Genomic DNA, 18,263 nt, shown 5'->3' with positions numbered 1-18,263 from the left:
TCAGTCTCATACACGATGAAGATTTATCAGCAATTCTTCCACATATTGATAATTAATCTGTATTTTAATGTCTCATACATAGACTGAAAACTTCACGTAGGAATACACAGCGTCTGATCAAATCCAGAGCAGGTTCAAGTTAACGAGGCACTGATTACATCTGATTTAATGAGGAAAAGTATGAAAACCACTGCTGTGTTCATCACTGTCCCAGGATCAGCTGGGTGGCAGAAACAGTGCTTGTACCTCAAAAGTAACTGGAATCAACAATATATAAGTCTTAAAGGAGGTAAATATGGATGAAATTCTGTCTTTACTGGCAGAGGGATGCAGGGTTCATAAGAACAAGATCAACTCATCCGGCTGTCACTCAACGAGCGCAGAGTGACATCAAGAAACTAGAAGAAAAACACAAAATGAGGTTTGCAGATGCCACCAGAAGTGGACCAAAGAGGACTGTGGTCAAGTCATCTGCTGTGAGTCCAGCTTTAAGGAGCTTCAGGCGCAGGATGCTCGATCAATCAAAGTGTGGATGGAGGACCACCAGATGAAGACCCAGTCAAGGCCGCCCAATCTCCAGACCTGAACCAAAAACATCTGGAATGTCCGAAAGAGGAAGATGGATGGTCCCAAACCACCAAGATGAGCTGCTGAATTGTTGTGATAGCAGTTGCAGAAAGCCACCAAACAGCGATATGAAAGACTGGACAGCATGAAAATCAGAGTAAGCAAATGTTAATTTCTGAACTCTTCTGAGGTTAAAACGTGTGTTTTGTTTGAAAATGAATACGAGCTTTTCTTAAGATTGTTTTAGGTTTGAAAAATATATCTTATTTGTGACTAATAAATCGCTGTAGTACATAAGTCAAACTAAACGAAAACATGTTTACTGCAATTTTCAACTACAAGTCCCATCGGGCGTCTCGACGTCTTACGTCATCTAACGTCGCCTATCGTCCGTTGACGTCGCGTGCAGCCACCGGGAGAAGTTTGAAAATAAACGTGAAACTTTTTATTTCCTTAAAGGTTTAATGTCAGCGTTGTTTCATTTGCTCATTTCCGGTAAATTTAGCGGAACTTCTACCAGCGACGAGCTGAAGTGAGAGAAGCGGCGCACAGAGGCTCATGTTCGGGTGAGTGTGTCATTTAAAACACGGTGCTCTTGCTAGCTGGAGCTGTTTGTGTCTGACATGAGGCGACTGACTGTCAAGCTGCTGCTCCCGCTCCTCCCTCTGCTCCGCGGGCCTCTGGCCACCTTAGCTCGCCTTCACATGGACCAGAGGGAGGAGGACTGTGTGTCCTTTAGCTCTAAGAGACGCTGAACCGCCGTGAATGTAGCTGTTAGCTAACGTCTAGTTCGCTAACCGTCTTGCCGCGTTAGCTGAGCTCACACACGGAGCACAAAGTGTCCGTTTAGCGGCGGCTGATGAGCCAGCTGTCCTAGGCAGAGGCCACCTGTTGGAGTGGATTCACGACACCGCGGAGGCGTTTTCAGCCCTGATAATCTCTTACAGTATCCGAGACAAGCTGCTCTGTAATGTCTCAGCGTCGAGCCACAGCCAGACAACTGCTGGTGAGTATTGGGGGTCAAAGGGTATCACACAGGGATCAGGTCAAGGTGAAAGTCTGTGGAGCCTCTTCTTCAGGTGTGTCCCTGTCTTCACAAAACTCCCAGCACCTCTAACTGTCCCAGCAGGTTTGAATAAGCCACAAGTGTTGTTAATCAGGGGAGACATACTGTGTTATCGTAGAGGACACGGCATGGTCATACTGGTGTTATGATACAGGTGAGTCTCCAGGTACAGCTTGGAGATGTGGCTGAAAGAAAAGCCACAAAATCAATAAAGATATTTGCTGATATCAGGATACGATCAGCTGTTAAACAATAGACCCGATGATAGAATCATTCATTTCAGCAGCAGAACACATGATTGCATGATTTTATTTTGAAAATAAATAAAATGCTCTTCCTGTTTTTTTTCGAATGTTGCAGGTTTTTATTATCTTTTCATCTTATGATTCATTTCTGACTTGACTGGAATCACCCAAAGAGTTAAGGCGTCAGTATACTTCATCAGAACAGACGTCAGAAAGCTTTGCACATCCTCACACACACCTATCCAACACCTGACACTCAGGTCATGCTGTGATTGGCCGGCTGTGTGCAGGTGTGAATTTCCCTCTGTTTTTCCACTCCTCCCTCTGTCTTCCAGGCAGCCATGTCTTCCCCGCAAGAAGAACCGTCGGCCGCCGTGTCAGCCGTCCTGTCGTCTGCCCTGTCGGCCGCCGTGTCGGCTGCCATGGCAGTAGCCATGGCCGTGGACGCTAAGGCGGATCTCGCCGCGCTGCTAGATGAATGGGAAGAGGCGCAGCAGGGCACCACAGAGCAGCTGTTGTCCATCCTCACAAGGTTAGCGGTGATTTGTTTTATTGGACGCAATGTCTCCATGTCTCTGGATGTTTTTCCTGGAGGTGACTGCGTCTCTTTGTTTTCTGCAGAATATCTGAGCTGCTTGAGCGGGAGACGGGAGAGTATCACAAAGCAGACCCTGATCCGTTCGATGACCGCCATCCAGGTTAGCATCAGAAACACGGTTTTCTGTTCATTCTGCCTTTTTCTAACGATCCTAAAAGTTTCAGAAACATGTGGTTTGTGTGCCTGATGTGATTATCATTGATCATCTTGTCCTGTGATTGAGCTGAAGCTCCTGCCCTCATTGGTTGTTGAGTTCCTGACTCCTGTATGACTTTGCAGGCCGGGCAGACCCAGACTGCATGCTGGGACAGCTGCTGAAGATGCTCTTTATGAACGATGACTTCACTAATGCGGTGAGGACTGCTGCGTCCTTTGTTCAGCATGTGGTTTGTGGAGGCAGCGTGCACGTTTAATGGACGTTTAATGGACGTGTTTAGAGTGTGAATACCTCAGAATATTCATTTTATACTCATATAAAACAGAGAATATCAGCAAATCCTCACATTAAAGAACCTGGAACCAGAGGATGGTGTACACCTGCTTGAATTACTTTAAAAACTGGAAAATTATCAAAATAGGGACTTGATTTTTCTGCTGATCGTTTGTTTCACTCACAGTTTACTCACTTTGTTTTCACTTCAAACTATGAATTTCTCCAAAGGGGGGGCTCTGATTTGTTTTCCGTGGATGTTTTCCAGCTCTTGGACACATACATAATGACCAGCAGAGAGCTGGACCTCAACACGGCCGCCTGTCGTCTGCTTCAGAACATCATGCCCGGCCTGGAGACCGCCGTCGTCTTCCAAGAGAAGGTACAGCTCCAGAGGACGAACCGTGGACTTTTCATCAGCTTTGTCAGATGATGCACAATGAAGGAGAATTTTAAAAAAGCAGACAGAGTGAGCACCTGTGCAGCAGGTGTTAGATCGTGATGACCATTAATGCTACGAGAAAGAGGAAAAATACATAATAACTGACTTAAAAGAGGGAATTTCCTTATAAATACTGCAGTTATATTTGATTTGTCATGTTAAGCCACAAGAATGATCAAGAGATCATTTGTTAGAAAGAAAAGGTCTGAGAACAAAACTATGATCTATTTTCAGCTCATTTTCATTCAGAGGTGCTTCAGAAGTTAAGATGCTTAAAGTATAAAAACTGCATTATAAACCGTTTATTCACCAAAGCTTCTTTACTGCACTCTGATTGGCTGAGAGTGAATCATCCCTGTATGTCCGTGTGAGACAGGAAGGTCTGGTGGAGAAGATGTTCACCTGGGCTCGTGAAGCAGAGCGACCGCTGTGCGTCTACGCCACGGGCCTGCTGGCCAGAGCCATGAGCAACCAGGAAGTGGCGGCGAGCTACCGAGAGGAGAACGCTCAGCTGGTGGGTCTCTCACACACAGACACACAAACAAGTTTAATACAGTTAGCGTGTTAGCTGCTGCTGTAGCATCAAATACGATTAACCACAAGGCTTGTTTCCTCTGAACATCAGGTCCCGATCATGATTCAGCGCCTGCATGAGCTGCAAACTGAAGAGGCCAAGAGGCCCCAGAATCTACCTCAGGACCCTCAGGTTGAAACAAGCCAAACCTCAAGCATCTCAACAGCCCAGCAAGACAAGACAGAGGGGGAGGAGGAGGAGGAGGAGGGGGAGAGGAGCAGGCCAGTGTCAAAGGCCAGTTCCAAACCTTTGTCACAGCTCGGTTCGGCCCTGAAAGCCGGCAGCGGCGGCGGCGGCGGATCCGGCTCCACCCGACTGCTTCCAGACTTCATTTACCAAGCGAGCCCGGACCCTGCCTCCAGGGAGACGGAGGACAGGCAGGGAGGAAGAGGAGGGAGGAGACGGGCAGTGAAGGAGAACGGGAGGAAGGCTAAGCAGAAACTCAACTTCACCTCCTCGTCCCACAGGACCGAGGAGGAGGCGGAGAGAAACGACTCCGTCGACCAGCCGGCAAACAGCACCTCCTGGTCTGAGATGAGCTCGGTGGTGATTGGCTCCGACTACCGCCTCTCCCCGCTGAGCCCGGCCATGGAGCAGAGGCTCATCCTGCAGTATCTGACTCCGCTCGGAGATTACCAGGAGGTGAGACTCGGACAAACACAGCTTGCTCCTCGTGAATCCTGAAATAATTCAAAGATCGACAGCAGTAGTTCAAATGACGTGTGGACTCGAGTCAGACGTCAGCGCAGACTCTTTCCTCCAGACCGCAGAGGAGTCTTCAGACCTCCATCTTTTAACCTCTCATTTACTCTCACTGTTAATCCAGTAATCTTTCTCTGTGCTGCAGCTGCTGGCCGTCTTCATGCAGCTGGACACCCGCTCATTGCTGATGAACTACATAGACCTCAGGCAGACCAAAAATGTCCAGCTGACTTTCGACGCCCTCCTGGTAAGACCACGTCCACGAAGCTTCATGAAGGAAATTTAGACCAGTGAGTCAGTGAATAGTCGGATATCTGTTCAGTCTGTTTCCTGTTTAATCCTGTTGGTTGGTTCATTATTCAGGCTGATTCAAGTATTCAACACATTACTTTAATACAAGTAAACTGCATCCTTTATAGTAAAAGACAGGAAATGTTTACATCAGTTAAATGTCTAAAAACAGCAGTAAACACGTCTGTTTTGTCTGTTTTGCTGGATTTGTCCTTTCAAATCGAACTCTTCAGCCATCTTTGTAAAGACATTATTACAGATTGAGCCTTAAAGCGGTCGAACAGTCGTTCATGGAGGGTGTCATCGACCCCTCCCCGCAGAGGAACACGTCTGTGTGTGAAGGATAAGCTGACCCTCTGTGGGTGGGGCAGACGCTGGCACAGGAGCTGAAGCAGATATTAAATAGTCTTTCATTGAAAAATCTCTTGAGTATCTTTCTCATCCTCCACACGCTTTAACATTCACTGTTCGTATGTTTGCATGTGATTTCGGACCCAGCAGCTAAAATTGATCAGTGACATCGTTCCATAACAGCCGAACTGCTCGCTTGTTTTGTGTTTATTGCAGACAAATTATAATATTTTGAGTAATTTGAGTCATTTATAAGAAAAGAAAGTCAGAATTCTCTGATTCCAGCTCCTCAAATGTCAATATTTTCTGGTTTCTTGACTCCTCTGTGAGGGTAAACTCAATATCTTTGGACTGAGGACGTCATTGATCATCACTGATCCACGTTTCTCACCATTTTCTGTCATTTTATAGACCAAACAACTAATCGACTGACAGAGAAAAATGACAGTAATGGTTCGTTCCAGCCCCGGTGTGCTGTGAACAGCAGTGACACACACTGTGACAATTCAGGCACATTCATTAACGAGCCGATCTGTTTCTTCTTCAGTCGTTGTCTTCAGAGTTGTGTCTTCGTCTCTTCTGTCTCTCGTCAGTATCTCGCCTCGCTGCTCCTCCACAAGAAGTTTGCAGCAGAGTTCATCGCTCACGGAGGAGTCCAGAAACTCCTGCAGATCCCGAGGCCGTCCATGGCAGCAACCGGGGTTTCACTCTGCCTCTACTACCTGGCGTACAACCAGGATGCTATGGAGAGGGTACGGTAAACACACACACACACACACACACACACACACACACACACACACACACAAAGTGGACTCGCACTCAGCCTCTGTGTCCTCACCTCTGCCGCGTGTGTTTGCAGGTGTGCACGCTCGCAGACGGCGTGCTGTCTGACGTGGTGTCCTACGCCCTGTGGCTGCTGGAGTCCTCCCACGCTTCAGGCGTCTGCCACGCCACCATGTTCTTCTCCATTTCCTTCTCCTTCAGGGCGGTGCTGCAGCTCTTCGACCACCAGGACGGCCTGCGCAGGCTGGTCAACCTGGTCAGAGCTGAACCCTTCATCCCAGGATGCATTTTGAATACTGAGCACGTTACGTTAAATGAGTGATGGTACCACCGTGACGAGGCTCCTTCTCTCCCTGCAGATCAGTACTTTGGAGATCCTTAATGCAGAGAATGAGGTGTCCGTAATGAGCGATGACCAGGTCTTCTCCAGCCGACAGACCGCCAAACACACCTGCATGGCCCTGCGCAGGTAACAGGATGGATGGATGGATGGATGGATGGATGGGTAGAGGTGGATATAAAGTTGGGGTGGAAAGGCCACAATCCAGTCATGCTTTTAAAAACGTGTATGTGGTTAAATGTTCTTAAATGTGCGTCAAGGTTTAAAGTCACAGTCAGACTTTAATGTCTGTCTTTGTTTTGGTCAAACTGATCTTCGTTTGCTTCATGCTGACGTTCCAAAAAGGTGCGAACGTCTTAAGTTTCCTTTGGTGCGACATGCAGACCCCTGCAGCTTTGCACAGGCGGCCTCATGCACATCTGCACCTGCAGCTGTGAACAGTTTGGACTGAGCACGGTTTCTTTGTTCAGGTACTTTGAGGCTCATCTGGCGGTCAAGGCTGAACAGGTCAAACAGTCCCTGCACCCATCAGACGGAGGCGGCGTCGTTCCCCAGCAGCCATTTTACAAAGTATTCTGTCTATTTACCATCATCATCATCATCATCATCATCATCATCATCATGTTTGCACAGACATGTGTGTTCATCTTCTTAAATACATACCCTCTGTGTGTGTGTGTGTGTGTGTGTGTGTGTGTGTGTGTGTGTGTGTGTGTGTTTGTGTGTTTCCAGGCATATACATACACCAGAGAGCAGGTCATTGAGATGATGGAGTTTCTCATCAACTGTGGACCTCCTCAGCTCCACTGGGAACCAGTAGAGGTTTTCTACAAATTGTCCTGTGTCCCTTTGATGCTGCAGCTCATTTCAGCCGCCTGTGATTGGAGGACTTACTATGGAAGGTAAAGTCACACGCAGAGTAAATACGCTGTCAGGAGTTGGTGACTTCGTCATCCGTTAAGGTCAAACAAATACAGAAGTGACCCGTGAAGGAAAACCTCTGCTCACTGTGTGAAAGTGGCGTCTCCCTCTCTGTGTGTCCATCCGTCTGTCCAGGAGTGACACAGTGCGTTATGCATTGGACATCCTGGCAATCCTGATGGTGGTTCCTAAAGTCCAGCTGGTGCTTGCGGACACTGTGGACGTTCTGGATGAAACCAGGTCGTCTGTTTCCACTGTGGGTCAGTAAAACTCTGTTTTCACTTCAGCCATTCAGCCTTCGGATCTTTTGTCCCGGGTGTCCCTCAGTGTGTCTCCTCTGTCTGCTGCAGGTATGAGCATCATTCTGGGTGTCGCAGAGGGAGAAGTGTTTGCCAATGACGCTGAGATCCAGAAGTCTGCACTGCAGGTGAGCAGCTTTAATCAGCCACACTGGTGACATGGCCGTGTGTCCATCTGTCAGTCTGTCCTTCACTGTGGTCCAGGCTGAAATATGTCAACAGCTATTCAATAGATCGTTACCTGAGGACCAGCAGGTTGACATTTCTGTCTTTTATTGATACAGCGTGACACTTACAGTTAGCATGTCTGCAGACTCTTCACCTTGTTGGCTTATGTGCGCTGTCTCCACGCTGTCATACAAGTGAAAAAGATTTTTTTCTCTCATTGTCAACAGTTTAATAATAATAATATGACCATCCATTAGTTTATCAAATAAAAGTACTGAAGAGAAACATCGTGACCGTTTGTCCTCAGTTCAAATCCTTTCTGGTTTTCCCCCCCCCCGTCCCACCACAGGTGATCATAAACTGTGTGTGCGCTCCAGACCAGAGCCTGAACACCACGGGTGCTTTTGCTGTCTCCCCCCTCAGGCTGTCCCTCCACCCCCAGCACCCCCCCACTCCCCACAACAGAGTGCTGGCCCACATGTGGCAAGTAGTGCAGAACAACAACGGTATAAAGGTGAGAATGGAATACAGGTAAACGTACATGAAGCGAGGAGAAAAACGTCTCTATAAAAGCGTGTGTGGATGCTGCTTTAGGCTGCAGCTGAGGTCAAACACTGCCTGTTTTCTGCATCCATATGAACTTGGTGTGAAAAGCTCAGTACTTTGGCACAAAATGTTGCTTTCCAAGCTGAAACTGCAGCTTCAGCGTGTGAAGTATTTACTCCACACCAACACTCTGAATCTAGATTTCGTCTCCATTCAGAAAAATATAAAAACAAAGGAGAAAGTTCCTCAGTCCTCTGTGTCAGGGACCGTCCCACACTCTCATGTCTGTCTCCCCCAGGTGCTGCTGTCTCTGCTGTCGGTGAAGATGCCCATCACTGACGCAGACCTGATCCGCGGTCTGGCATGCAAGGCTCTGGTTGGACTCTCTCGCAGCTCAGCGATCAGACAAATCATCAGCAAACTGCCGCTCTTCACCAGCAGCCACATTCAACAGGTGAGCACAAGATCACACCTCAGAGTTAAAAACACAGCCAACACGAGCACTGACGATAAATGCATCATGTTGTCTGTTGTGGGCCACACTGAAACATCTCAACAATAACCAGATGGTTGTACTTTGACTTTAAAATTATTAGCAAATGTTAGTGTGTTAGCATGCTAACATGCTAAATAACAGTCTGAAGCTGCAGTCAGCATTTAGTCAGTTGGTGTGGCCAAAAGCAGATGGGACAGAAAAAGAGCAGTTAGGTCAGTAGACATAAGCAGTGGGAGCTAGCATGGCTAACATGCTAACAGCAGCGGTCCACAGGTTCATTATACAGCATTTTAGCAAACATTTCTATCTGCAGAAAGAAAGAAATGTGGGATTTTCTGCATACCACATCAGGAAATATGACCCGTTATCTCCCACACGTGTTCTGTCCTGTTACCTCTGTAGCTCATGAAAGAGCCGGTGCTGCAGGACAAACGAAGCGAGCACGTCCGTTTCTGCCGGTATGCCGCCGAGCTGACGGAGCGAGTGTCGGGGAAGCCTCTCCTCATGGGCACCGACGTTTCCCTGGCTCGCCTGCAGAGGGCCAACGTGGTCGCCCACTCCCGGATCACCTTCTCTGAGAAGGAACTCCTCATACTGATCAGAAACCACCTCATGGTGAAAGGGCTCCACGACACAGCGACGACACTCGTGAAGGAGGCGAACTTACCCGTTTACCCATACTTATCCCTCTGTCCGAGCTCTTCCTCCTGCTCCACACCTCCCCCCTCCTCCTCCTCAGTGATTCCCAGGACTTGCCGGTTCAGTGGCGGGATCACGTCTCGTAATGTCGGCCACATCGGATCCTCTCCTGTGTCCTCGGCAGCTGCAGCCTCCGCTTCCACTCCCACTTCCTCTCGTTCCCTCGGGATTCCTCACTTGTCATGCTCCTCTTCCCCCTCTGCCCTCTCCTCTCTTACCCCTCATCACGGACCTCACGGGCAGGGCTCACACCCGGTTGGCCGGATTTCGTTCACTCGGGAGCGCCCGGTGGCTCATTGCAGCTCAGGGAAAAAACTTCGCGCTCTGAAGCAGAAGTCTGACCACGGCGCTTTCATCCAGGTCAGTCACACACATCTTTCACTCAAACTGAATCCATCCATAAATTTCTGGATTAACACAAAATTATTTGACAATTTTGTCATGACTTAATCATTACAATCATTTTTCACCTTTTGGCTCTGATTTCTTTTGTGAATAAAATCACCTTTTTCTCGCTCCATCAGACTCCGGCCATGAAGAAGCAGCTGGAGCCCCACCTTCCATCCCCCCCGAACCTGGACAGCATCATCACCGAGTACCTGAGGGAGCAGCACGCCCGCTGCCCCAACCCTGTGGCCACCTGCCCCCCCTTTTCTCTGTTCACCCCCCACCGCTGCCCTGAGCCGAAGCAGAGGCGACAGGCGCCGCTCAACTTCACCGCCCGCCTGGGGAGCCGGATGCTGTACCCTAAATATGGAGGCGTGGACAGGGCGTGTCTGGACAGACATCTGATATTCAGCAGGTAACGTTCAGACTCCTCACCTGAGCCAGGCTGCTTCTGTGGCTCGTATTCTTTCATCTTCGAGCGAACTACATGACATCCAGTTCATCATTTTCTGCTGCTCCTTCAGGTTTCGGCCGATATCGGTCTTCCACGAGGGCGACGGAGACGAGAGCGGATTCACCTGTTGTGCCTTCTCAGCCCGCGAGCGTTTCCTGATGCTGGGAACCTGCTCGGGTCACCTCAAACTCTACAATGTCTTCTCTGGGGAGGAGGTGGCCAACTACACCTGCCACACGTCGGCCATCACACACCTCGAACCCTCCCGGGTATGTTTCCATTTTTGTGTTTAGAAAGGACAAATCATTCTTTTTAACTGACTTTTTAATGAGCATCACTCGTTGAGAGAGTAACATTTCTCTGTTTTTGGGTCATATTTGAATGTTTTAAGTGAAAAAGCTTTTTATTAAATCTTGTTTCTCAGGATGGGAAATTGCTGCTCACCTGTGCTTCTTGGAGTTTCCCCCTGTCTGCTCTGTGGAGTATGGACGGAGTCTTCAGCAAGAAGTAAAACTCTGTCACACGCACACACACGCACACACACACACACACACACACACACACCCCGCCTCAGAGTCCGTTGTTCCTCACAGCGTGTGCACCGCGGTGTTTGAAGTGTTTGCTTCTCCTGCAGGAACTCGTTTGCAGACGATCACTACGTGGAGTTCAGTAAACTCTCTCAGGACAGAGTCATCGGCACCGAGGACCAAGTCGCTCACGTACGTGTTTTTATTTACTAATTTCCTCTATCTCTCCTTTTTTCTCCCGTCCAACGTTCATATTCTTCTCTCGTTTAAGGATTTTTTTCATGACCGTGTCACGTGTTCTTGTGCGCTGCAGATCTACGACATCCAGACGGGTCAGAAGACTCTGACCCTGAACGACCCCGCCCTGGCCAACAACTACAAGAGGAACTGCGCCACCTTCAACCCCACCGACGACCTGGTGCTGAATGACGGCGTGCTGTGGGACGTGCGGGCGTCGCGAGCCATCCATAAGTTTGACAAGTTCAACATGAACATCAGCGGCGTTTTCCATCCCAACGGCCTGGAGGTCATCGTCAACACTGAGATCGTATCCTGCTCTTTGAGATCTGAACTTCTTTTTTTAAATAATCATCCAAAGTGACGTAAACGGCCACGCTCACCTTTTTAAGGGCAAAACAGAGGGAATCTTTCTTCATTCACTTCCTCTTCCTCCTCTGACTCGATGGAAACACTTCCTGAGGTGTTGGTGGAGACTCTGCTTTGTCCTGTGGCGCCTTTTGGAAAGCAGAGCTTCATTTAAAGGAACAGTTACGAGTTTTTGGGAGGAGGAAGTTGATGAGATTGATAGCACTCAGTAAATATGAAGCTCCCACCAGCGGCTGGTTAGCTTAGCTTAGCATAAACGATCAGATGGTTGATGACAGTTTTCTGCACACGCTTCGTTTGATAAGAGGTGTGTGAGCAGTGGGTTGGCGAGCGTCCTCCTTTCTGCTCCGTCCTTTGTTGTCCTGCGCTCGTTTGACTTGACAGCAGCTCTCAGTGGGACCTGAGGACCTTCCACCTCCTGCACACCGTCCCTGCCCTGGACCAGTGCAGGCTGGTCTTCAACAGCAACGCCACCATCATGTATGGAGGTACGTAGAGGTGGAGGTGTGTGTGTGTTTCGTGGACATTGTACAGTGAGTCACATATTATGGTCTGTCTCCCACACACACTCGTTTATACAGCGATGCTGCAAGCAGACGATGAGGACGACGCCATGGACCAACAGATGAAGAGTCCCTTCGGCTCGTCCTTCAGGACCTTCGATGCCACAGACTACAAGCCCATTGGTAGGCTGCACTTCCTGTTTGCTGCAGAATCAAAGCTCATTGGTCAGCTGCAGACGTATCATTGTTCCAGCACGCTGAAATCACATGAATTGACCGTTTGGGGTTTTTCAGACTCTAAATGACGTGTGTTTAACAGGGAGAACAGCTGTGAAGCTCCTGAGTGTGTTTGGTGACTCCTAGTGGTCGAACTGTTGGTCTCATACGCGACTTTTTAATTCACCTTGGTTTTTGTTTGTAACTCTGACCTTGATCTTCTTTCAGCCACGGTGGATGTAAAGAGGAACATCTTTGACCTCTGCACCGACGCCAAAGACTGCTACCTGGCTGTCATTGAGGTACTCTGCTCGAGTTTCAGCCTCAAGCTCATCAGCGTTTAATCAGGTTTGTTTGTTTGTTTTTTTGTCCACTTTAAAACTGGTTTGTGTTTCTCTGCGTAGAACCAGGACACGGTGAGCTTGGACACGGTGTGTCGTCTGTACGAGGTGGGACGACAGAAGCTGCCAGAAGAAGGAGACGATGATGATCAGGTGAGACACACGTTACTGAGCACGGTTTGGTCTCGAAGGTCACTTTAACGGCCGCCCCCGAGGCGCCGCGGTGATAGTGGATCAAACCGTCCATTTACACAAAGGCTGCGTTTAAGTTTGTACATCGTTGGAAAGCTGAGACTCAAATGTAATCAAGGAATTCAGCACAAACAGGGATATTTCACAGAGTTTGAAAGGATTAGGACAGTAAGTGACTCCAAAAGATGAGTGTAGATGTCCAAATATGCATTAAGATTCTATCCAGGTCAAACAGTAAATGGGCTTTTTTTGCATCGACACGACGTTAGAAAAACATGAAAATATTCAGTTTCTGTGGTTTTTAATGAATGTTGCTCTTTCAGGATGACGAAGACCAGGACGATGATGATTCCTCAGACACAGATGATGACGACGAAGACGACGACGAGGATCTGGACACAGACCCGCTCATAGAGGAGCTGGCCAATAACGATGACCCGGAGGACGGAGACCAACCCAACTCTCCCACAGATGAGGAGGTATCTGAATCGCATTGATTGATTTGATTTGTGGGTTTCACCATGAAGGTAAAGTTTGTTTCACACTCTTCCCCTCAGATCGCAGATCTACTTGGCGGCAACAGCGACGACGACAACAGCGATGTCGACGACTCGGACGACTCGGACCATTCAGACAGAAGCGATGACGGATCGGACTCGTTTGACCCCGACAATCCAAACTGTGAGTCAGAGCGTCGGTTTAGCAGCTCCGCCTGTTTTCAGTCAGCTGTTTGGTTCATGGTGAATGGACTGCGTTTATTTCACACCTCTCTCGTGGTCAGGAGTGATAGCCATTCACACACACACACACACACACACACACAGATGACACGGCACACACTGACCTTTGATTTCTGCTGCCCTTCGTCTTCACGCTGGCTTTTAACTCAGAGGACAAACCACGATGCCGTTTGGGCTCATTCATTGGTCGGTTTTAGTGAGGAAAGGGTTGGATGAGACTTTTCTGGAATCAGTTGTAAGTTGTGTTGTTGTGTCGTTGTGTGTCCTCATGCTGCAGACCCAGAACAGTCCGATGATGAGACTCAGATCCTTCAGGCCCTCAGCGACCGATGGTTCTCCTGACCTGAGAGAAGACGTGAACCTCCTCTCTTTACTCAGGCGAGTCGACTGAACGCTGACAGAGCTTTCTGAATTGATACCGAACGTTTCCGTCATCTGACTGAGCTCACGGTGGAGTTCACCCACCGTCAGCCAACCGAAACACCGAGGGAGCTGAACTCATCTGAAAGTCACGGCGCTTAAAGCCACCAGTTGAAATTAAATTCTGTTTAATCCACTGGACCCACTCTCTGGTAAAACTCACAGAATAACTCATCTCATTTCCACAGAGCAGCATTCTTTCATACGCATTGTATTTTTCTCAAATGGTCACAGCTAAAAGCCAAATATGACCTCAAAGGCAGTGAACAGGGTGGAGCCTCGGATCGCGCCAGCTCGCTGAGATCTCCTCACTTTACAGCAATAAAAACGTGGACACCAGTGAGACATGTCCGGTCCTCAGACACAGCGAGCGCTCACAGAAACTGAAGGACATTTAAAGACGTGATCCCAAAAAAGCTGAATCTGTGTGACGGCGGGTCTGGTGGATTCTTCTCTTCTGCTTCCAGATACGACAAATATCTTCATGTTTCTATGCACAGAGTAAAAACAACAGCCCACCTCTTCTGAAGGAGCGGACATGAAACTGTCTGCTCTGCTTTTAATATCTGGATCTGCACAAAGGCTCAGGAGTCACCGTGAGCGTCTTCTCCGTTAACGTTGGTCAGAATTTCCTCACAGAAAAGTCGATTTCGATGAGGAAAACACAGCATTTCATTTGTTTTCAGTCAAAGTTGGATCATTTCCCTCTCAGTAAGTTATTTTGACTGTTTTTTGATTTAATTTATTTTAGCTTGTCTTTATCGGAGTTGACAGCTTTTATGTGAGTGTTTGTTCTGTTGTGGATTTCATGCTTTTAGGCCCTGCGTCCTTCCTGAGCAGGTCGAGCCGTCACATGACCGAAAATCTCATTCGATTATTCGTTAAAAAAGTCAAAGTCTCAGTTTCTGAGGGTGGAAAAGCTGCAGAGCTCTCAGTCGGTGGCTGTGTTCATGATGATGGTGGACAGAAGTGTCCCTCTAAATGGGTTAGGAACACAAAAAACATGTTCTTTATTTATTTGCAGCAGCGATTTGTGCAGGTGAGATTTAGAAAAACGTCACTAGGCTCAAACAAGAGCTCGCACCTCAACACGGACTGGAGGCAGATCCAATAATCCACAAACGTGAGCAAACGAGCAACGTAAAGTCATAAATGATCTGACGTGATGCAGCGACTGAGACCTCAGCGGTGGTGTGAACGTGCTGTTAAACTCTTCATTTGCTTCTTTATTTCTCATCAGTCGCTGCTGTCAGATCATTAATCATGAAAGACTGAACAGGGTGCAGGTGGTCATGTGATCAGGTGGTCATGTGTTTTGTCTGAACATTTAGTTTTGATGTGACGCTGTGACGTCATTATCAGCTGCGACCTCAGAGGTACGAGGTTTCAGTGTAAGGTGGGAGAGTGAGTTTCTCTGTTTCTCAGCGTGTTTACCTCATCACTGAACCGTCGACCTTTGACCCTCGGTGGGTGTCATCATTACGGGTCAACAGCACAGCCAGTATTGAACAGTTATTGACTATCTGGCTCTCATGCTGTCAAAAGGACGTTTGTTGCACCAAAGCGAGACGTGTTGGACACTTTAAACCAACGTTTCGCTGTTTGAACTTTTTTGAAACTGCGTCAAACAATCAGCAACAGATTCCACGAAGCTGTGAAGAAGCTGCGTTCGCTGTTTGGAGTGTGTGTAAACGTTTGGGTTTGTTTGTTTGTTGATGATCGTTCTGGTGGGAAACCGTCAACCTGCTGCTGTTGGATGAAAACTCCAGATTCAGGGGCCTGAACGCAGATCTGCACGTAATGTTTGTGTCGGCCGTTTACAGCCTGAAGTCATGCTCGGTAAAAAGTGAAAAGTCTGTCTTTCATGCCACAGCAGCCTTTCAGAGCCATAGAATCCACAATTTTACAAGAGATTGTATTGTTTGTAAATCAGTTTGAACTGTTGTAAATGCTGAATGAGACTGTGTGTCCGTCATGCTTCAGTGAAGAAGCTCTACTTTCATAATAAAACACCTTCCACCTTCTTGTAACTCTCCTGAGCATCACTTTGTCTTTTACGTGAACACTAAGCTGCTGCTTGTTGAACGCGGTTCTTCGCCATCAATACTTTACGAGAAGGAAAGTAAATTTAGAGCCACACTGTTTATGTTCTGCTTGAATGAAGCGTCTCAGTGATGTTTGCTGTGTTGTTGCTTGAATCAGTCACAAGAGGGCAGTACAGCATTGATCATGCTGACATGAAACGAACATCACACCATGAGACTCAGAGGACAGAAGTATTAAACACCGCTCTCATTTCATGTCCTTCCTCCTACACGTCACAGTTATTTGACAGAAATGTGTGTGAGAGACGGACAAAGACATGATTCTCAGCAAGGCGTCTCTTTACATCGAGCAGCAGTGAATAACACCACACACTTTCTCCTGCAGGTTTTCCTCAAATGTTCTCAGAAAAACTGACATTTTACACTTTAGTGAAAGATTAAAAACATCTTTCACTTTTATTTCTTACAACTTGTAAATACTTAATAGGATTAGAAAACGTCCCTTTCCACACCTTCACTGTCTGGACTGAATTCTTCTCATTATATATTTGCTCTCATGTCCTCTGTCTTTCAGCAGCAGCAGAATTTATTTCCTGCTCCAGTTTAGTTTTTTTTCTGTTTCTGCCTGTTTTATATCTTTTCATGCCAAATTATACGTTAGAAAAAGATTAGACTGTTTGTAATTTCACACGTTACTGGATTGATCGAGATGTTCATACAGACAAACTGCTGAAAGTTGATATTTTTCCACCTCACATAAACCAGAACACCCAATGAAATATAATGATTTTATTAAACAGGAAGGCAGATGTCGGGTAAATCCTTGTCTCTGATTCGCTGTTCCAGCTCAGAAAACACAATCATGTGATCACACAGAAGCTTAAACTTAAAGATCGCTCTCAATACTTTACAGTAAGTACCTGATGCTCTTAAATGTGTCTTATTGCTCAGAAGCTTTTACTCATAAGCAGTGGTGGAAGAAGTATTCAGATCCTTCACTTAAAGTACTAATACCATGCTGTGAAAATACTGCAGTACAAGTAAAAGTCCTGCATTCAAAACCCTGTGTAAGTAAAAGTATGTATTGTCAGTAGATTATACTCAAAGTATGAATGGTAAAAGTACTCAGTGTTGCAGTAAAGTGTTTTTCTATCTGCTGTTTGTGGATTAATATTCCTGCTGCGTTCATGTGTTTGCTGCTGTTTGAACTACTTTAATCTACAGGAGCAGCTAAAGGCTGAAAGATGTGGAACGCTCCAAAAACACCTGTTTGGAACATTCCACAGGTAAACAGGCTGATTGGTAACAGGTGAGAGCATCATGATTGGGTGTGAAAGGGGCGTCCTGGAAAGGCTCAGTCGTTCATAGAGGATGGAGCGAGTTCACCACTTTGTGAACACATGAAGGATTCTGGTTTGAGTCCAGGCTTTTTTTTTTTTTAATCTGTTTGTTTCATCAAGATGTTGACTGACAAACAGCAGAGCTGTAAACAGAAGACGTGTGGAGCTGCAGCACTTCTCCACACGAGGACTCTCAGACCACATGAAGAACATCCTCGACCGCTGCCTGGTCGTCCTCTTGTTGTTTTGAAGGCCTGAAGCATGTCAGTGTGTTGTATTCATGGAGGGACGGTCTGCTCTCCTCAACAGTCTGAGGGTTGAGTTACACCTGGAGCTCAGTGTGCACATACTGATCATGTGTTTGTGTGCAGGCGATGATGATGACGATGATGATGATGATGATGTCCTGTGGAATTCTTTAAGCCCTCTTTTTGTTAATGGCGACAGTTCAGAGGACTTTCTTCTCTTGGGTGTGATGAATTGCCTTGAAGTCTATCTGTGTTGTCAAAATGTCTGAGTTATTATTCTTTGGAAAGGTCTCTCGCTCTCCAGCTACACTCACTCTCTTGTCCTGCTCCTTCCTCCTCCTCCCTGTTTTATTTGTTCTTCCTGGCTGTCGTTCTCCTTCTCACCGCCTTCATCCTTTCTTCCACCAGCCGCCCGGCCTCCTCCTCACCAGTGTTTTAAGCTTTTTTGCGTGTTTGTTCAGCCCACAAAAGGATGCTAATGCTGTGAATGAATATAAGAAACTTTAACACTGTTTGAACTATTTTATCAATGGACGGTGTTAGGCCTGAAAGGACACGTGCACAGAATGTTTGTGTCGGCCATTTACAACCTAAACAACACTGTCCCAGTAAGCAACAGTGAGCCAGCATGACAATATGAACCTAAATGGAATGCAGCCATGAGAGATGTCAGTCAAACCGGCAAAAATCGTCGGTTAAGGACAATCAGCTCCATGTTTTGTC

The 18,263-nt window shown here is 47.2% G+C and overlaps 1 protein-coding gene across 2 annotated transcripts; it reads left to right on the top strand.

Annotated features, from left to right (window-relative positions):
- The first annotated feature begins 994 nt into the window (after positions 1-994).
- On the top strand, positions 995-15,935 carry LOC143329897 (DDB1- and CUL4-associated factor 1-like). 2 transcript variants are annotated; one of them, XM_076746055.1, is made up of 30 exons: positions 995-1,133; positions 2,214-2,410; positions 2,500-2,576; positions 2,756-2,829; positions 3,175-3,288; positions 3,725-3,862; positions 3,974-4,564; positions 4,770-4,871; positions 5,860-6,018; positions 6,129-6,308; positions 6,412-6,521; positions 6,863-6,962; positions 7,125-7,294; positions 7,449-7,573; positions 7,664-7,740; positions 8,130-8,294; positions 8,625-8,780; positions 9,225-9,881; positions 10,046-10,323; positions 10,433-10,631; positions 10,787-10,869; positions 10,997-11,081; positions 11,203-11,436; positions 11,890-11,983; positions 12,077-12,181; positions 12,443-12,516; positions 12,619-12,708; positions 13,071-13,226; positions 13,305-13,428; positions 13,765-15,935. In XM_076746055.1, exons 2-30 carry the CDS (start codon positions 2,220-2,222, stop codon positions 13,827-13,829), a joined length of 4,773 nt encoding a protein of 1,590 aa, XP_076602170.1. In that variant the 5' UTR covers positions 995-1,133; positions 2,214-2,219; the 3' UTR covers positions 13,830-15,935. The 2 variants fall into 2 exon arrangements, with proteins under 2 accessions (XP_076602170.1, XP_076602162.1); XM_076746047.1 differs by lacking the exon at positions 995-1,133 and adding an exon at positions 1,497-1,573.
- The last annotated feature ends 2,328 nt before the right edge of the window (positions 15,936-18,263 follow it).

The sequence above is a fragment of the Chaetodon auriga genome, chromosome 2, assembly GCF_051107435.1.
Source record: "Chaetodon auriga isolate fChaAug3 chromosome 2, fChaAug3.hap1, whole genome shotgun sequence".
NCBI classification, from domain to species: Eukaryota; Metazoa; Chordata; class Actinopteri; order Chaetodontiformes; family Chaetodontidae; genus Chaetodon; species Chaetodon auriga.
This window is presented reverse-complemented; position numbering and strand designations above follow the sequence as displayed.